This window comes from Aotus nancymaae, unplaced genomic scaffold (genome assembly GCF_030222135.1).
Source record: "Aotus nancymaae isolate 86718 unplaced genomic scaffold, 86718_ANA_hifiasm-v0.15.2.pri h1tg000021l, whole genome shotgun sequence".
NCBI lineage: Eukaryota > Metazoa > Chordata > Mammalia > Primates > Aotidae > Aotus > Aotus nancymaae.
The window spans coordinates 19890148-19905850 of record NW_026988433.1 but is presented as its reverse complement, the minus strand read 5'-3'; the positions used below and the strand labels follow the sequence as shown (position 1 = coordinate 19905850).

The window sequence follows — 15703 nt, the reverse complement described above, 5'->3', positions numbered from 1 at the left end:
AATTCTTCTTTACATACTGAATGATATAGCTTTATTCTTGTTTAACTTGTTACTGCTTTCCTGTTTGCTATTTTAGGATTTTTCTTTCTTTGAAAAAAATATTTTCATGTGAAAGTAATACATGCTCATTATAATAAATTGAGATACAAGAGGAAATAAACATTCACCTAAGGCAGTCACCATCAACATTATTTTCTTTCAGGTTTAAAAAAAATGTATATTAAGAATAATACATCTGTTTTCTAAAATAATTTTTAAAAGTCATACGGTATCTGCAATTTTATAGTCTTTTTTTTTTTTCCATAGCATACAGCATAAGCATTTTTTTTTTGCTTTGTTTGGAGACAGTCGCACTTCATCACCCAGGCCGGAGTTGGAGTGTAGTGGCTCGATCTCGGCTTACTGCAACCTCTGCCTCTCGGGTTCAAGCAGTTCTCCTGCCTCAGCCTCCCGAGTAGCTGGGACCACAGGCACGTACCACCATGCCCAGCTAATTTTTGTATTTTTAGTAGAGATGGGGTTTCACCATGTTGCCAGACTGGTCTTGAACTCCTGACCTCAGGTGATCCGCCCACCTCAGCCTCCCAAAGTTCTGGGATTACAGGCATGAGACACCGAACCTGGCTATTTAAATAGCTTTAAATTATATCAGGTAAATTATCCTAACTGACTTAACCTGGTAATCTTGAATATTTTCCCTTATTGTAAATTCTAATTCAAGGACAATCTACACTTAGCACCCCCACCCCCTTACATCTAGGATTATTTTGCTAGGAAAGTAAAAGAAATGGAAATTCTAAGAAATGGAATTAGTGGGTAGAAGGAATCAACAGTTTGTAGGGCCTTGATGTTCAGCATGGAATCCTCTCCACAGGAAGTATTGCCTCTTTACTGACGGCCCCACTGGTGGTGGCATTTTAATCTTTATCTTGCCAATCTTGTCACTGTAAGATTTCAGTTTCTGGGGTGCAGTGAGTAAGAGTTTAGAAGAGGAAACAGACTTTTTCTTAAATTCATTTGAATAATAATTTTTCCTAATCTTTCTTATCTGAAGCAGCTCTCCACTGCAAGTATTTGTTTTGTCATTTAAAAAAGATTTAGTGAAATTCAAGCCTGGGCAACATGGCAGAAGCCCATCTCTGCAAAAAATACAAAAATTAGCCAGGCGTGGTCTGCGTGCCCTGTAGTCCCAGCTGCTTGCGGGACTGAGGTGAAGGGATCGGCTGAGTCCAAGAAGTTGAGGCTGCAGTAAGCTGTGTTTGCACCACTGCACTTCAGCCTGGGTGACAAAATGAGACCCTGTCTCAAAAAAAGATTTAATGAAATGTAGACATTTATTTGATGGTTGTTCAATCATCCGTTTCTCATATGTTCATGCAGCATCATATACACCTAAACAATCACGTTTTGTTTCAAGTGAAGGCAACAGAAATGTTTTGTTACAAGCTCAGGAATATTGTCACAAGCTCAGGAATACCTGTTAATGACCTAGCAGGGTCACCTATGCACATTGCCTTCTCTGAGGCTGGATAAGAGCGTGGGATAGGTCAGAACACAGACTCAGAATGGTTGAAGCCCTAGGGATCCTGATCATTCCTTCTTTTCCTAAGCAGGTAGGTCATTGGTATTGAAAATATGGGACTTTAAGGGGGCACTTGCTAATCTTGTAACAAGCCTCTGAGGCTGCAATGATCACTTCTCACTTTACAGATGTGGCGACTGAGACTCAGGGGCCAAATGATGCCCAAGGCCACCCAGCTGGGGAGTTGCAGAGCTCCAGGTTTAAACTGTTTAGCCTCCAGATGATGTTCTTTATTCTGTGTGCTGTTGCATCATTTATGAACTGACCTTGTGCATCTCCTTGAAAATGGGCTGTGTATTTGTGGGAAAAAGCGGTTATGGAACAGCTGGTGTCGTATGATCATTTAAAACTGATGTCATATAGCAGCCTATGCATGTGGGTATATATGTGTACAGATACCCATGCATATCTGGGAAGTTGTTTAAAGATTAAAGGTGATTAGCTCTGGCTGATGGAATTTTTACTGCCTTGTAATTATATATTGTTTAAATTATTTTTACCAAAAATCCATCATTTTTAAAAAATTAAAGAAAAACTTGGATTTCTGTGAACAGTCATTGACAGCTATTCCTGGAGGATGAGATGGCCTGTTTTTCTTGAGACAGAATCTCACTCTGTTGCCCAGGCTGGAGTATAGTGATGAAATCTCGCTCACTGCAACCTCCTCCCAGGTTCAGGTGATTCTCCTGCCTCAGCCTCCCTGGTAGCTAGGATCACAGGCACGTGCCACCACATCTGGCTAATTTTTGTATGTTTAGTAGAGATGGGGTTTCACCATGTTGATCAGGCTGGTCTTGAACTCCTGACCTTAAGTGATCTGCCCGCTTGGGTCTCCCAAGGTTTTGGGACTACAGGCGTGAGCCACAGCGCCCGGCCCAAGATGGCCTTTCTCTCTGCGCTCGTAGCTGGGCTGCAGGCCCTGTAGTGAGCCAGGTTGCTGGTATGTGTGGATAATTGACCCTTGCTGCTTTGAGTGTGTCTGGTGCCTGCAGTTTCCCCTCCTCCCACATTTTACCTGTTAACTCACTTACCCTCTGGAGCCACGTGCTTAGCAGTACTGGCGCCTTTGAAACAGTACTCATTTCTGTGTGGACTTGGACCCTAGGGAGCGGAAAGCAAAGGCCTAGAAGTCGCTACAACCAACTTTCCTTATTTTTCCAAATCTAATTTATGATCAGCATCCAGGAAATAGGGCTAGTGTTCTCTGGGGTTTTCATCAGGATCCAGTGCCATGGGTAATATTTCCATCTGTTAGTAGAGACCTCATTCCCCCCGTCTCTTCTGGGACAATTCCTTTTTTTTTTTTTTTGACACAGAGTCTTGCTTTGTCACCTAGGCTGGAGTGCAGTGGTGCAATCTTGGCTCACTGCAGCCTTTGCCTCCCAGGTTCCAGCGATTCTCCTGCTTTAGCCTCCCAAGTAGCTGTGATTACAGATGCCCACCACCACGCCTGGCTAATTTTTGTATTTTTAGTAGAGATAGGGTTTTACCATGTTGGCCAGGCTTGTCTTGAACTCCTGACCTCAGGTGATCCACCTACCTCGACCTCCCAAAGTGTTGGGATTACAGGTGTGAGCCACCGCGCCCGGCTTCTTCTGGGACAATTCCAAGTCCTAGAGTTAAAATCTGAGCTCCCCATGTCAGTGGTTCTTGTAGCGAGACCTTCATTCCTGGCTATTTGTTGGAAGAAATTGCCCAAGAAGTACATTTTTTTTAGTTTGGCCCCCTGCCCACCTGCCACGGCCGTGGACGTGGTAGTGATAACCACAACCTTGTACAGAGCACAGAACCGTGTTCAACTTACCCTCTGTTGACTGCCAAGGTGTTTGCTCCCTTTAACATGACTGCCTGTGCCAGGTTTGCTACCAAGTCTGCGGTTTGTCTTGATATTTTGCTAATGAGGGGAGCAATTTGTCCAGCTTCAAGAAGTGACTCACTCACAGTCACTCTGCAAACTACAGGCAGGGACTTCCCCAGGATAAGTTTGTAAGAATGGGCCAGGCACGGTGGCTTACACCTGTAATCCCATCACTTTGGAAGGCTGAGGTAGTCGGATCACTTGAGCTCAGGAGTTAGATAGAGACCAGCCTGAGCAACAGAGTGAAACACCATCTGAACTAAAAATACAAAAATTAGCTGCGTGTGGTGGCATGCACCTGTAGTTCTAGCTACTCAGGAGGCTGAGGCAAGAGAATTGCTTGAACCCAGGAGGCAGAGGTTGTAGCGAGCCGAGATTGCACCACTGCACTCCAGCCTGGGCAACACAGTGAGACTCTGTCTAAAAAAAAAAAAAATAAATATATATATATATATATATATAAATATATCAAAATATCACATTGTACCCCATATACAATTATTATTTGTCAATTAAAATGAAGTAGGATATGAAGTAAGTAAACGTATAGTAATGTATAGTAGCAATACACCACTGTGCAGATCTCGGCTCACTGCAACCTCCACCTCCCAGGTTCAAGTGATTCTCCTGCGTCAGCCTACAGGTGCCTGCCACCATGCCCGGCTAATTTTTCTATTTTTAGTAGAGACGGGGTTTCATGATGTTGGCCAGGCCGGTCTTGAACTCCTGACCTTAGATGATCCACCCGCCTCAGCCTCTCAAAGTGCTAGGATTACATGAGCCACTGCGCCTCCTGTTCTGGGTAGCTGTTGATGGGTGATAAAGGGTCTGACTGGGCTGCTTTTTTTCTGGTAATATTCACGTGAGTTATGATAATAGTGAATACCTGTAGTGAGCTGACCATGTGGCAGACACCACCCTAAGTCACCTTTTCTCTTCACAATAGCCCCAGGAGGAATCACTAATGTTAGTGCCTTTGTCGTTGAAGAAGCTGAGCTCAAAGGTGAAGAAACCTTCCTGATGTTCCTCAGGGAAGGGGTAGGAAGTCAGGGCTCAGCTCGTCTGGTTCCTCCCAGGCCCCTGAGCTCTTTACGCTCTGCTGGGCACTCCTAGAGGGAGAACTTGGCCTCTGAGGGGATTGCAGGTGCCTGTTTCTCTTTACCTCCTCTCAGGATCTTTTTTCCCTGTCTCTTTTTTTTTAAAGACTGGGTCTTGCTGTGTCGTCTAGGCTGGAGTGCAGTGATGTGATCTTGGCTCACTGCAGCCTTGACCTCCTGGGCTCAAGTGATCCTCCCATCTCAGCATCCCAAGTGGCTAGCACCACAGGCATGTGCCAATATGTGTAGACAGGGTCTCACTATGTTGCCCAGGCTGGTCTCAAACTCGTGGGCTCAAGCAATTCTCCTGCCTCGGCCTCCCAAAGTGCTGAGATTATGTGTGTGAGCCACTGTACCCAGCCCCTCCCCCCCACCTTTTTTTTTTTTTTAAGAGATGGGGTCTTGCTGTGTTGCCCAGGCTAGACTTGAACTCGTGGCTCAAGGGATCTTCCCATGTTGGCCTCTTGAGTAGCCAGGATGTCACCACGCCCGGCTGTCTCCGGACCTTTTTAGTCTTTGTTTCCTCCAAGTGGTTTTTAAGAAGCAGAAAGTCTCTTGAGCCCATCAGCAGGCAGGAGTGAGACTTGACCAGTGTGCAGTTTTGTGAAGACCATTTTGATTTTCCTGCATCTTCTATCTCTGGCCTGAATCTCTCTCTGCCTGTCTGGAACCTACTTTCCTCCCCTGCCCGCCGCTCCTCTTTGGCGCTGGACAGATCTCCAGGCCCACACACCCACACTGCTCTCATCTTTTCAGGAAGGCGAGAACAATGACAAGTTCTTCACCCATCCCAAGGATGCCAAGGCGCTGGCGGCCTACCTCTTTGCACACAATCACCTCTTCTACCTGATGGAGCTGGCCACAGCCCTGCTGCTGCTGCTGCTCTCCCTGTGCGAGGCCCCCGCTGTCCCTGCGCTCCGGCTTGGCATCTACGTGAGTGCACATGCTTCTCACACCGGGGTGGGGGAGGGGAGCGGGAGGCTGGGAGCTACAGCTTTCAGGACAAGCGACAGAACCCCAAAAAGGAACATTCTGGGAGGGCAGACACTGCAAACAGACTTAAAACAGAGAGACACAAGGCGGTCATAGAGGCCTTGGGGGCAGAAATGCCTGGTGTCCCTGCTGGAGTGAATGACCTTAACCCTGTATCTCTGGGATTCTGCCCCCCAGTAAATTCCAGGGAGGGGAAGTGTCCCATTGGCCCTGCTCAGGACCAGTGCCCACACCTTGGCTCCGGGTGGGCAGGGCACCCAATGGACACTCCCACTGCTCTATCTCCAGCCTCAGAGGAGAAAGCAGTTGGGTGTGGTCACTGTGGGAGCGGGAGGATGTTTCCTGGGCAGCTCCACCCCCATAGATATCCCCATGCCCAGGCCCAGCCATCATTCAGTGGGGACCAGAGCAGGTGTGGAGCTGTGCTTGTCCCTTATCAAGGAGTGTGTGGGAGGCACAGAAGCAGGGAAGGAAGCTTGTGCCTGTTGAGTTAGGAAGCACTTATCCAGCTTGGCCACTGAGGCCCTCCATGACTCAATTTCCCTGTTTCTCCCTCTTCATGCCAGAAATTCACAGCTCCAGCCAGTCTGTGTTCCTTCCTCTGCACGCCTCCCCCATGCTGTCCCCTGTGCTGAAATCCCTCCGCCTATCCCTTCACTCTGTCAGTTCCTGCTCTCTGGAGTGTCCACAGGCCCCAGAACTCCCCATCCACAGGAGGAGGAGCTCTCCTGAGTCTGTTTCCCTGGGAGCTCTTGACTTCCCTGCTGGGAAGGTTTTCCAGCTGAGGGTTTTCCATGTCTTCTTGTCCTTTTATCCAGAATGGGGATTAGAGTTTTAGGGGCTGCTCTGTGCTTGACAGTCCTTGTTTCTTTGACTATTGGATTTTATTTCTTAAGCTTTCTTAGTGTCTTTTATAGATCTTTTGTAAATTACATGAAATCCCTCTTAGAGCAAGGCTAGATATTACATTCGATCTTGTTTTTCTTTTCTTTCCTTTTTTTTTTTTTTTTTGAGACTGAGTCTCCCTCTGTCACCCAGTCATCCAGGCTGGAGTGCAGTGGCATGATCTCAGCTCACTGCAACCTCTGCCTCCTGGGCACAAACGATTCTCCTGCTTCAGCCTCCCAAGTAGCTGGAATTACAGGTGTATGCTACCATGCCCAGCTAATTTGTTTTAAACTTAACTGGGCATGGTGGTATGCACTTTTGAACTTCAGGCTCCTTCCTGATTTTTCACTGTTTGCACCAGCATGTCAGTTTCACAGCCTCTGAGTTTTTGTTGAGTTGTTCTGAGGAAAGCCCTGTGACCAAGGCTGTGCCTTTCGGCATGCAGGGCCAGATTTTATAACCCTGATGTGTGTTGGGAGGATGTCCTGGGCACTCCCAGGTCCTGGGAGGGTCGGGCAAAAAGGAGTGGTCATGGGCTGGGCTGGCCATGATGAATCCCCACACCCTTTGGTCTCAGGTCCATGCCACCTTGGAGCTGTTCGCCCTGATGGTAGTAGTGTTTGAACTCTGCATGAAGTTACGCTGGCTGGGCCTCCACACCTTCATCCGGCATAAACGGACCATGGTCAAGGTGATGTATTCGTCCCTCTGTCCCTCTCCTTGCAGCCTTTTCTCCCATGTCACCTTCAAACCTGACTCTTTGGCACAATTCAGAATCCACCATAGACCCAGTCCACGCTCAGAGGTGTGACCTTAGGGTCCCTGTCCTGACCATGCCCTCAGCCTTGCCAGTGTCCTGGATGCCTTGGTGATGCCAGCAATAGCTAATGTGACGGAGTGTTTTGTACATGCCAGGCACTGGTGCAGTCACCTTGGAGAGAGAGGTGCTGCTCTCTCTGTTTTACATTTATCCAGAGATGCGAGGTTCACACCCAGCTCTGTCTGTCCCCTGCCCCTGAGCTCACCTTCCCTAGTATTGTGTGTCTTCTCTCTGTGCCGCAGAGTGGTGTGAGTAGGAGCATGTCGGGGTGGCACTTTGTAGTGTGTGGAGCATGTGTGCTGCTCTGGGAGAGTGTGGCCAATAAGCAGAGATGGAGAGGAGCTGCAGGCCCAGATCCCTGGTGCGAGTGGGGACAGCTGGTGGAGGGGCTGGCAGAGTGGAGGTTTTGCCTCCTCAGTGGGTACCAGCAGTCAAGCTGCTTGGGGCCATCCCCTTCATCTCATTCTCCTGGTACCACACATCTGTGCCAGCAGCTGGAGTTTTCCTCTCCTGGGGCTGCCTGATGTTGGCAGGAAGTGTGAGAGAGGGCTGGAGAGAGGGAAGGCCTCTTGAGGCCAGAGTAGGCGCTGCCTCTCCAGCCCCCCGTTCCAAGTATGCAGGATGGCGGCCAGGCTGACGGTGCTCCATGCCTGCCGCCCGCAGACCTCAGTGCTGGTGGTGCAGTTTGTCGAGGCCATCGTGGTGTTGGTACGGCAGACGTCCCATGTGCGGGTGACCCGGGCACTGCGCTGCATCTTCCTGGTGGACTGTCGGTATTGCGGTGGTGTCCGGCGGTAAGGCCTGGGTGGGAATCTGGGAAGACAGTCACTATCCTGGCGTGGCCTGACCTCTGGGCCTGTGGGGCAGGAGACTGTGAATCAGTTAGTGATGAGGTGGACCCTGCATGCTGATGGAGTATCCACACATTCACCCTCCCTCTGCCATCTCACCCACACGCACGAGAAGGCGGTATTCCTGCCGCAGTGTAGGCTTGCCGCCTCTGGGTCCAGGGCTCTTTCCCATCTTATCCGCAGCCTTCCAGAGCTGCTTCCTCGCTCTAAGCGTGTTATCTACTCAAATGCAGGCAGCTCAGCAGCATCCGTGTGACACAAGCAGGCTCTTCTGCCACCTCCACTGAGGCTGTAGGACTGAACTCAAACTGGACTGAGCCCGACTAAAATTTATTTTGGAAGACTCGGTCTGGAAAATTCCTTGGCTGGGCTACTGTTGCTGACAGTGGGCTTGCAATTCATTCTCTGTGCCCATCCTCAAAGCTAGAAACAGGACTCAGTATCCTTGAAACAGGCCCAGAACTCAAACACGCCCAGTGTCCCAGGACTAACCCTAGGGCCTTGAAGTGTCTTCATGCCTTCAACATCCTGCCCATGGAAACTGACCTTTGTGCCCAAGGCCCTGCCCTTGGCCTTCTGCTGCTCCCTTCCCCCCTGCAGGGCACTCACCTCCTTGCGCTGTCACAAGGTAGAGGTGGCTGTGTGCTACACCTGCCCCGGTTCTTCCCCGTCACCCACTGAGTGGGAGTCTCAAGCCACTTGCCAAAAAAATGAAGCACGATGTCACAGCAGGGTGCGACATGGTTTAGTATTTTGAGTCAGAAGCACTAGGTTCCCATCTCGACAAGGAGTCCCAGACGGCCCGCCCCAGCGGGCGCCTCCCCTGAGCTGGCCTGTCTCTCTCCCCAGCAACCTGCGGCAGATCTTCCAGTCCCTGCCACCCTTCATGGACATCCTCCTGCTGCTGCTGTTCTTCATGATCATCTTCGCCATCCTTGGTGAGTTCCCACTTCCTGGGCCCAGGCACACTTGAAAAGCAAGTTCATGGTGGATGAAAAATTATTTTGGGCTGGGCACGGTGGCTCACACCTGTAATCCCAGCAGTTTGGGAGGCCAAGGTGGGCAGATCACCTAGGTCAGGAGTTTGAGACCAGCCTGGCTAACACAGTGAAATCCAGTCTCTACAAAAATATAAAAATTAGCCGGACATGATAGCATGCACCTGTAATCCCAGCTACTTGGGAGGCTGAGGCAGGAGAATTGCTTGAACCTGGGAGGCAGAGGTTGCAGTGAGCCGAGATCGTGCCATTGCACTCCAGCCTGGGCAACAACAGAGTGAGTGAGACTCTGTCTCAAAAAAAAAAAAAAAAAAAAAATTATGTTGACAGTGTCTTAGTCCTTTTGGGCTGCTGTAACAAAATGCCATAGACTGGGTGGCTTATAAACAACAGAAGTTGATTTCTGCCCGTTCTGGAGGCTGTGAGATCTGGAAGTCCAAGATCAAGGGCCAGCTGTGGGTATCTGGTGAGGGCCTGTTTCCTGGTCCATAGATGGCACCTTCTGGCTACGGCCTCACATGGTGGAAGGTGGAAGGCAGCTCTCTGGGTCCTCTTTGTCCTGGGTTCAAGCTATTCTCCTGCTTCAGCTTCTCGAGTAGCTGGGATTATAAGCACCCGCTACCACGCCAAGCTAATTTTTGTATTTTTAGTAGAGACAGCATTTCACCATATTGGCCAGGCTGCTCTCGAACTCCTGACCTCAAGTGATCTGCCTGCCTCGGCCTCCCAAAGTGCTGGGATTACAGGCATGAGCCACTGCGCCTGGCCTCTGGTGCCTCTTTTATATGGGCACTAATCCCATTCGGGAGGACTTCACACTCATGACCTCTCCACCTCCCACAGGCCTCACCTCCTGACACCGTCACCTTGGGGACTAGGATTTCAGTGTAGGAACTGGGGGCAGGGGACACAAACATTCAGACCGGAGCAGGCAGTTTTAGAAATTCAGAAAGGTTTTAAAAGTAGGCCAGGCACAGTGGCCCATGCTGATTGTCCCAGCACCTTGGGAGGCTGAGGCAGGCAGATTACTTGAGTCCAGGAGTTCAAGACCAGACTGGGCAAGACAGGGAGACCCCATCTCTACAAAAAAAAAAAAAAAAAAATACGGAAATTAGCTGGGCATGGTGGCATGCACCTGTAGTCCCTTCTACTCTGGAGGTGAGGCAGGAGGATCGCCTGAGCATGGAGAGACAGATGTTGCAGGGACTTGTGACAGCGCCACTGCACTCCAGCCTGGGCAACAGAGCAAGGCCCTGTCTCAAAAATAAATAAGTAAATAAATTAATAATAATAACATGAACACCCATGGACCCTCATCCAGCTTAGGAAATGAAGTATTAGAAAAAACATGGAAGGCACATTTGTAATCTTTAGTGATGGTGATTCCCGCTTTCCCCAAAGGCACTCCCTATCCTAAGCTTACTGTTCCCGGGCACATCTTTCTATTTTACTTCATGTCTACATTTCCCCAAGCAACGAAGAAATGATACTGCTTTCTTTGCATACTTAAACAACGTCTCTAAGTGGTTATATAATATGGATGTCCTCTTCTACACATTGCTCTTTTGCTCAGCGCTGTCTTTGAAATGTATTCCTGTTGATACATGTAGATGCCGTTTATTCATTTTCACTGGAGCGGAGCAAGTATGCCACAGCTTGTTCGTCTGCTCTCTGTTGGACGTTTTTCTTATCACAAATCCCACCACAGTGAACACTCCTGTGTGTTTTCCGGTGCTCACACTTGAGAGTTTCTCGAAGGCACTTGCCTGGGCCCTGAGAGACAGCACGCTTCAGCTTCACTGGGTACAGCAGGGTGACAGGCTGCTCACTCAGGAGGGCTTGGTTTTTCAGATGGGGCTGACTGTGACAGCCACACAGAGTCACAGGGCATAGATCAGAGGTTGTGGCACTCGGCTGGGAAAGCCAAGGTCCTTTCACCAAGATTCTGCAGATGGTGAAGACAGTGGAACCAAAGAGTCCTGACTGTGAGGCTAGAGCCGGGGCCAGCCCTTCCTGGCCTCGTGACTGCCCTGTCCTGAGTCACGGCTCTCACTTCCTCCCACCCAGCACCCCATTCTTTGTAGAATTTCATTTGTTTCTGCCTCTCCAGTAGTGGGGGCTGATTTCCCCTGAGGGCAGAGTTTTTCCCCTTTTCCCACTCAGGAGTTCAGGGACTCAGGGAGTGATCCATTCCAGGAGGAAGAAGTGAATGGTATTCCTACCCTGGGACCCTAGTGGCAGGGGAGCAGCGGATCCCTTTGGAATTTCACTCAGCTGTCATGTTCTCAGAACCTAAGATTGCAAAACAGCAGCCTGGATTCCAGATCCAGCCTACAGATGGGTTTTGTTTGGTCTGAAAACTTTGAGCCAGCATTTTAAAATTAGATTTTACACAAAAACACAGACTTTCAGCCTTTTGAAAGAACAGAGCCGATAGTGCCCAGCACATTGCTGTGTGGTGGCAAATGTCTGGTGCCAGCAGCCCCCACTCCCTTCAGATGGAGCACGTGTTCTTGGGGTGCTGCGGTCCCCAGCAGTCCCTGCTCCCTTCGGACGGAGCATGTGTTCTCGGGGTGCTGCGGTCCCCAGCAGTCCCCGCTCCCTTCGGACAGAGCATGTGTTCTCGGGGTGCTGCAGTCCCCAGCAGTCCCTGCTGCTCTTCGTGACCCGCTGCGTTCATGTGCATGTATTTGTCTGGTCCTTTTGACACCCCGGTTTTGGGACCTCTGCTCTAATCCTTTTGTTTATCTGTGTTTCCACCTGCTTCTAGGTTTCTACTTGTTCTCCCCTAACCCTTCAGACCCCGTAAGTAATCAGCACATTTGTCTGTCTCTTCTTTTATGGAGGGCTTTTTGCTCAGACAAGGTGGCCGGTGTGACCCTGTATCCATATGGGGAAGGGGGCCCTGCCTGGTTTCTCATCGTAGCTTGTGTGTGCACTCCACCTGGGAGTTCCCAACACTCAGACTTGACCACTTCCTTCTTTGACAGCTGGGGGTCCCCTTTTCTGTTTTTGAAAGGGGCGCTGTGAGGATCAGGTTTGGACTATTGGAACATTTTGGCAGAGGAGCAGTGGGGGAGAACCAGGCGAATGGCCCAGACATGTGACTCCCTGGGAAAAAAGTCCCCCCAAGCCAGTAGTCTGCTTCTGCCAGAAGCATCAGGTGCAGGAAGGGGGAGGCCTCTGGACTGCGTGTTTACTTTTTCCTCTGCCTCCCTCGGGGATTCCTTGAGAGATGCAAGAGCGGGCACGGCAGGGCGCACGAGGTGGCCTGTCACAGCTTGTTCCTGGGGGCCGTGTGCTCTGTCTGGCCCTGACCTCTCCTCTGCCCCCTTTCCTTGCAGTACTTCAGCACCCTGGAGAACAGCATCGTCAGTCTGTTTGTCCTTCTGACCACAGCCAAGTAAGTGCAGGCTCTGCCTTGCCTTTGGCCCTCTGCTGCCGCCCTGGGGTCTCCTCCTCTTTTCCACAAAGTCTGTTCCACATCCCAGCAAGGGCAGTTGCTGTGGTGCTCTTGGGAGACAGAGTTGGCCTGCTGAGCGTGGAGCCCAGGGATGAGAGTAGGACAACTGGGGTTGGAGGCTGGGAAGGCCTCATGTTCTCTGAGAGGATGGAGATAGGCAGACACGGCCCGCTGGGTCACCCTCTACAAATACAGTTTCCCAGATGTGATGATGCCCTCCTACTCCCGGAACCCCTGGTCCTGCGTCTTCTTCATCGTGTACCTCTCCATTGAGCTATACTTCATCATGAACCTGGTGAGTACTATGCTGGAGCAGCCTGCCCCTGCCCACGCAGCGCTGGGCACCATGGGAGTGGAGAAGTGGGGACTGCCTTCCACCTCCCAGGGCAGAACGTTGGGGCAGGAAGTCCTAGGTTCACAGTCAGGTGCAGTGTTGTGGGGAATGCCCTGTCAGGACTTCAGGAGTTCATCCAGTTGCTGGGGGTGACGTCCTCACTGGGGCAGTGCTGCTGCTGCTGATAGTGCTGGATGTTAAGCCCAGGCGACCCTGGGGACCTTTCCATTCTTTCAGCAAAGACAGTTGACCCTTCGTGTCCATGGGGATTGTTTGCAGGACCCTCTGTAGGTACAAAAATCCACAGATGCTCAAGTCCCTTATATAAAATGGCATAGTATTTGCAGATAATCTGTGCATATTCATCCTCTCGTATATTTTAAATCATTCTACATTACCTATAACACTGAATACAATGTATAACCTATGTAGTTTTATACTGGACTGGGTGCAACGGCTCACACCTGTAATCTCAGCACTTTGGGAGGCCTAGGTGGGTGGATCATGTGAGGTGAGGAGTTCGAGACCAGCCTGACCAACATAGTGAAACCCTGTCTCAACTAAAAATACAAAGATTAGCTGGGCATTCGTGGTGGGCACCTGTAATCCCAGCTACTTGGGAGGCTGAGGCAGAAGAGCATGAACCCGGGAGGTGGAGGTTGCAGTGAGCCGAGATCCTGCCATTGCACTCCAGCCTGGGCGACAGAGCAAGACTCCATATCAAAAACAAACAAACAAACAAACAAAACAGTTGTTATACTATATTGTTTAGGGGATAATGACAAGAAAAAGAAGGCTGTACATGTTCAGTACAGATGCAACCATCCTTTTGTTTTGGGAATGTTTTTGATTCGCAGTTGGTTGAATCCACGGATGCAGAACCCACAGATATGGAAGGCTAACTAACTGTATTATGATAACCATAAAAGCTGGCACTTTGTAAGCCTTAGCTAGGCACTCGGCACTATGCAAAGTGTTTTACATATGAGGATGAAATAATGTAATAAATAAACAGAACCCTGGAGGTAGTGAGTATGGTTCTCAATGTTCAGATGAAGAGACTGAGGGTCAGAGTGACAGTGTGATTTGCCCACAGCTGTGTAGCTTGGAGTGGCTGGGCCAGGCTTGTTACAGAGCCCTGTCCCTAACTACTCTGTTCAGTTGCATTCATGTGCCAGAAATGTCTTGTATATTTCTACCCCATTTATGAGGAACCATCAGAATATCCAGTATAGAGCACATTTTGTGAAGGAGAATGTAAAGCTTCTGTGCTCAAGGAACTTTGGGGGTATTTGTGGAGGCATGGACAGCCACCAGGAATGTCCCTGCCATCACAGATCACATCCGACGCCAGGCTATTAGGCCAGTGCCAAGACCACACATCCATGGCAGGGCTACCGGGGAGAGGCTTCCGATCAACTCTTGTGTTTATTTTTATGCTTCCGCAGAGCATTCTCACACCAGTCACCACAGGCAGGCCCAGTATAGAAATGAAAATCGTCTTCTCCAGGTACACTTGTGAAATATAAAACTTCAAGTCTTTTTTTATTTTCTTGAGACAGAGTCTCACTCTATCATCCAGGCTGGAGTGCAGTGGCACAATCTTGACTCACTACAACCTCCACCTCCCAGGTTCGAGTGATTCTCCTCCCTTAGCCTCCCAAGTAGCTGGGATTGTAGGCACACACCACTATGCCTGGTTAATTTTTGTATTTTTGGTAGAGACAGGGTTTTGCGATGTTGGTCAGGCTGGTCTCGAACTCCTGACCTCAGGTGATCTGCCCAACTCAGCCTCCCAAAGTGCTGGGATTACAGGTGTGAGCCACCATGCTTGGCCAAAATTTAAGTCTTAAAAAGGAGAAAATATTTTCTTTTTTAAATTCCTCAAAACCAAAAAGAAATATGTTGAATACCTCTTTGTATTTGATTTAATTTGTAATATATTTCGAGCTGCGAAAATTTAGGGCAACAATCAACAAAGTATGGCCTGCTAGCCAAATTTGCCCCACGGCCTGGGTTTGTAAATAAAGTTTTACTGGGACACAGTCATGTCCATTTGTTTATGTATCGTCTGTGGCTGATCTCATGATATGACCACAGGTTAGTAGTTGCAGCAGAAATCATTTGGGAGCCTAAAATAGTTGCTGTCGAACCCTTTACGGAAAAAGCGTGCTGACCTTTGATCCACAGGGATAAAATGGGGGTCCGGTTTGAAGGAATGGACCAGAGAGTTTTTCTTAAAACATGTTTAAAAGACAAAGAAAATGTTTCTAAAAAGGATTCTTTCAAGTTCTTCCCCTTCCTTCCATCCCCCTCTGATAAGCTAACTTTGGTCTCAGCCAACTCTAGAATGTGATTTCCTTGCATGCAGGGCCTCTCATCCCCCTTTTTTCTGGGCCACACATGACACAGTGACTCACAAGGAGAAGTAACAAAGTGGCAGGGGAAGGAAGGGTCCTTCTGGCTCGGAGGTCAGGAGGGCAGTGGGCGGGGAGCCTCCCCCTGCCACTGGCGGGAGTCAGACTGGGCTCAGAACCCAGATGCATCCCTCTTGCTACTCTCTCCTCCCCTGGCTTGCCCCTGCCCAGCCTGGGACAAGCATAGCTGGAACTGGGGAAGGGAGTGTGGGAAAGTGGAGGGGACCTGGGAGAGATCAACAGTGCCTTCATGTATCTGAAGAGGGAAATTTACAAGCAGAACAAAGGGCCTTCCTCTGTTGAGACTTGGGAGATCGACCTCCTACATCTTGAGGTGCAGGCGAGAGGGTCTCTCCCGGGCCTCTCTGGAGTGACTGGATGAGAGTTCTGCCTAGATGATGA

At 49.6% G+C, this 15703-nt stretch overlaps 1 protein-coding gene across 8 annotated transcripts in view; it reads left to right on the top strand.

Moving 5' to 3' along the window:
• The window catches only part of TPCN1 (two pore segment channel 1), a 77410-nt gene that overhangs the window by 39984 nt on the left and 21723 nt on the right, over positions 1-15703 (top strand). For 7 of the 8 annotated variants that reach the window (XM_064379768.1, XM_064379774.1, XM_064379769.1 and 4 more), the window contains 7 exons: positions 5294-5470; positions 6996-7109; positions 7902-8032; positions 8939-9027; positions 11858-11892; positions 12432-12490; positions 12746-12845. In XM_064379768.1, coding sequence (XP_064235838.1) covers positions 5294-5470; positions 6996-7109; positions 7902-8032; positions 8939-9027; positions 11858-11892; positions 12432-12490; positions 12746-12845 — 705 coding nt within the window. The remainder of the gene's footprint in view (positions 1-5293; positions 5471-6995; positions 7110-7901; positions 8033-8938; positions 9028-11857; positions 11893-12431; positions 12491-12745; positions 12846-15703) is intronic. The other variant, XM_064379771.1, reaches the window with a different exon arrangement.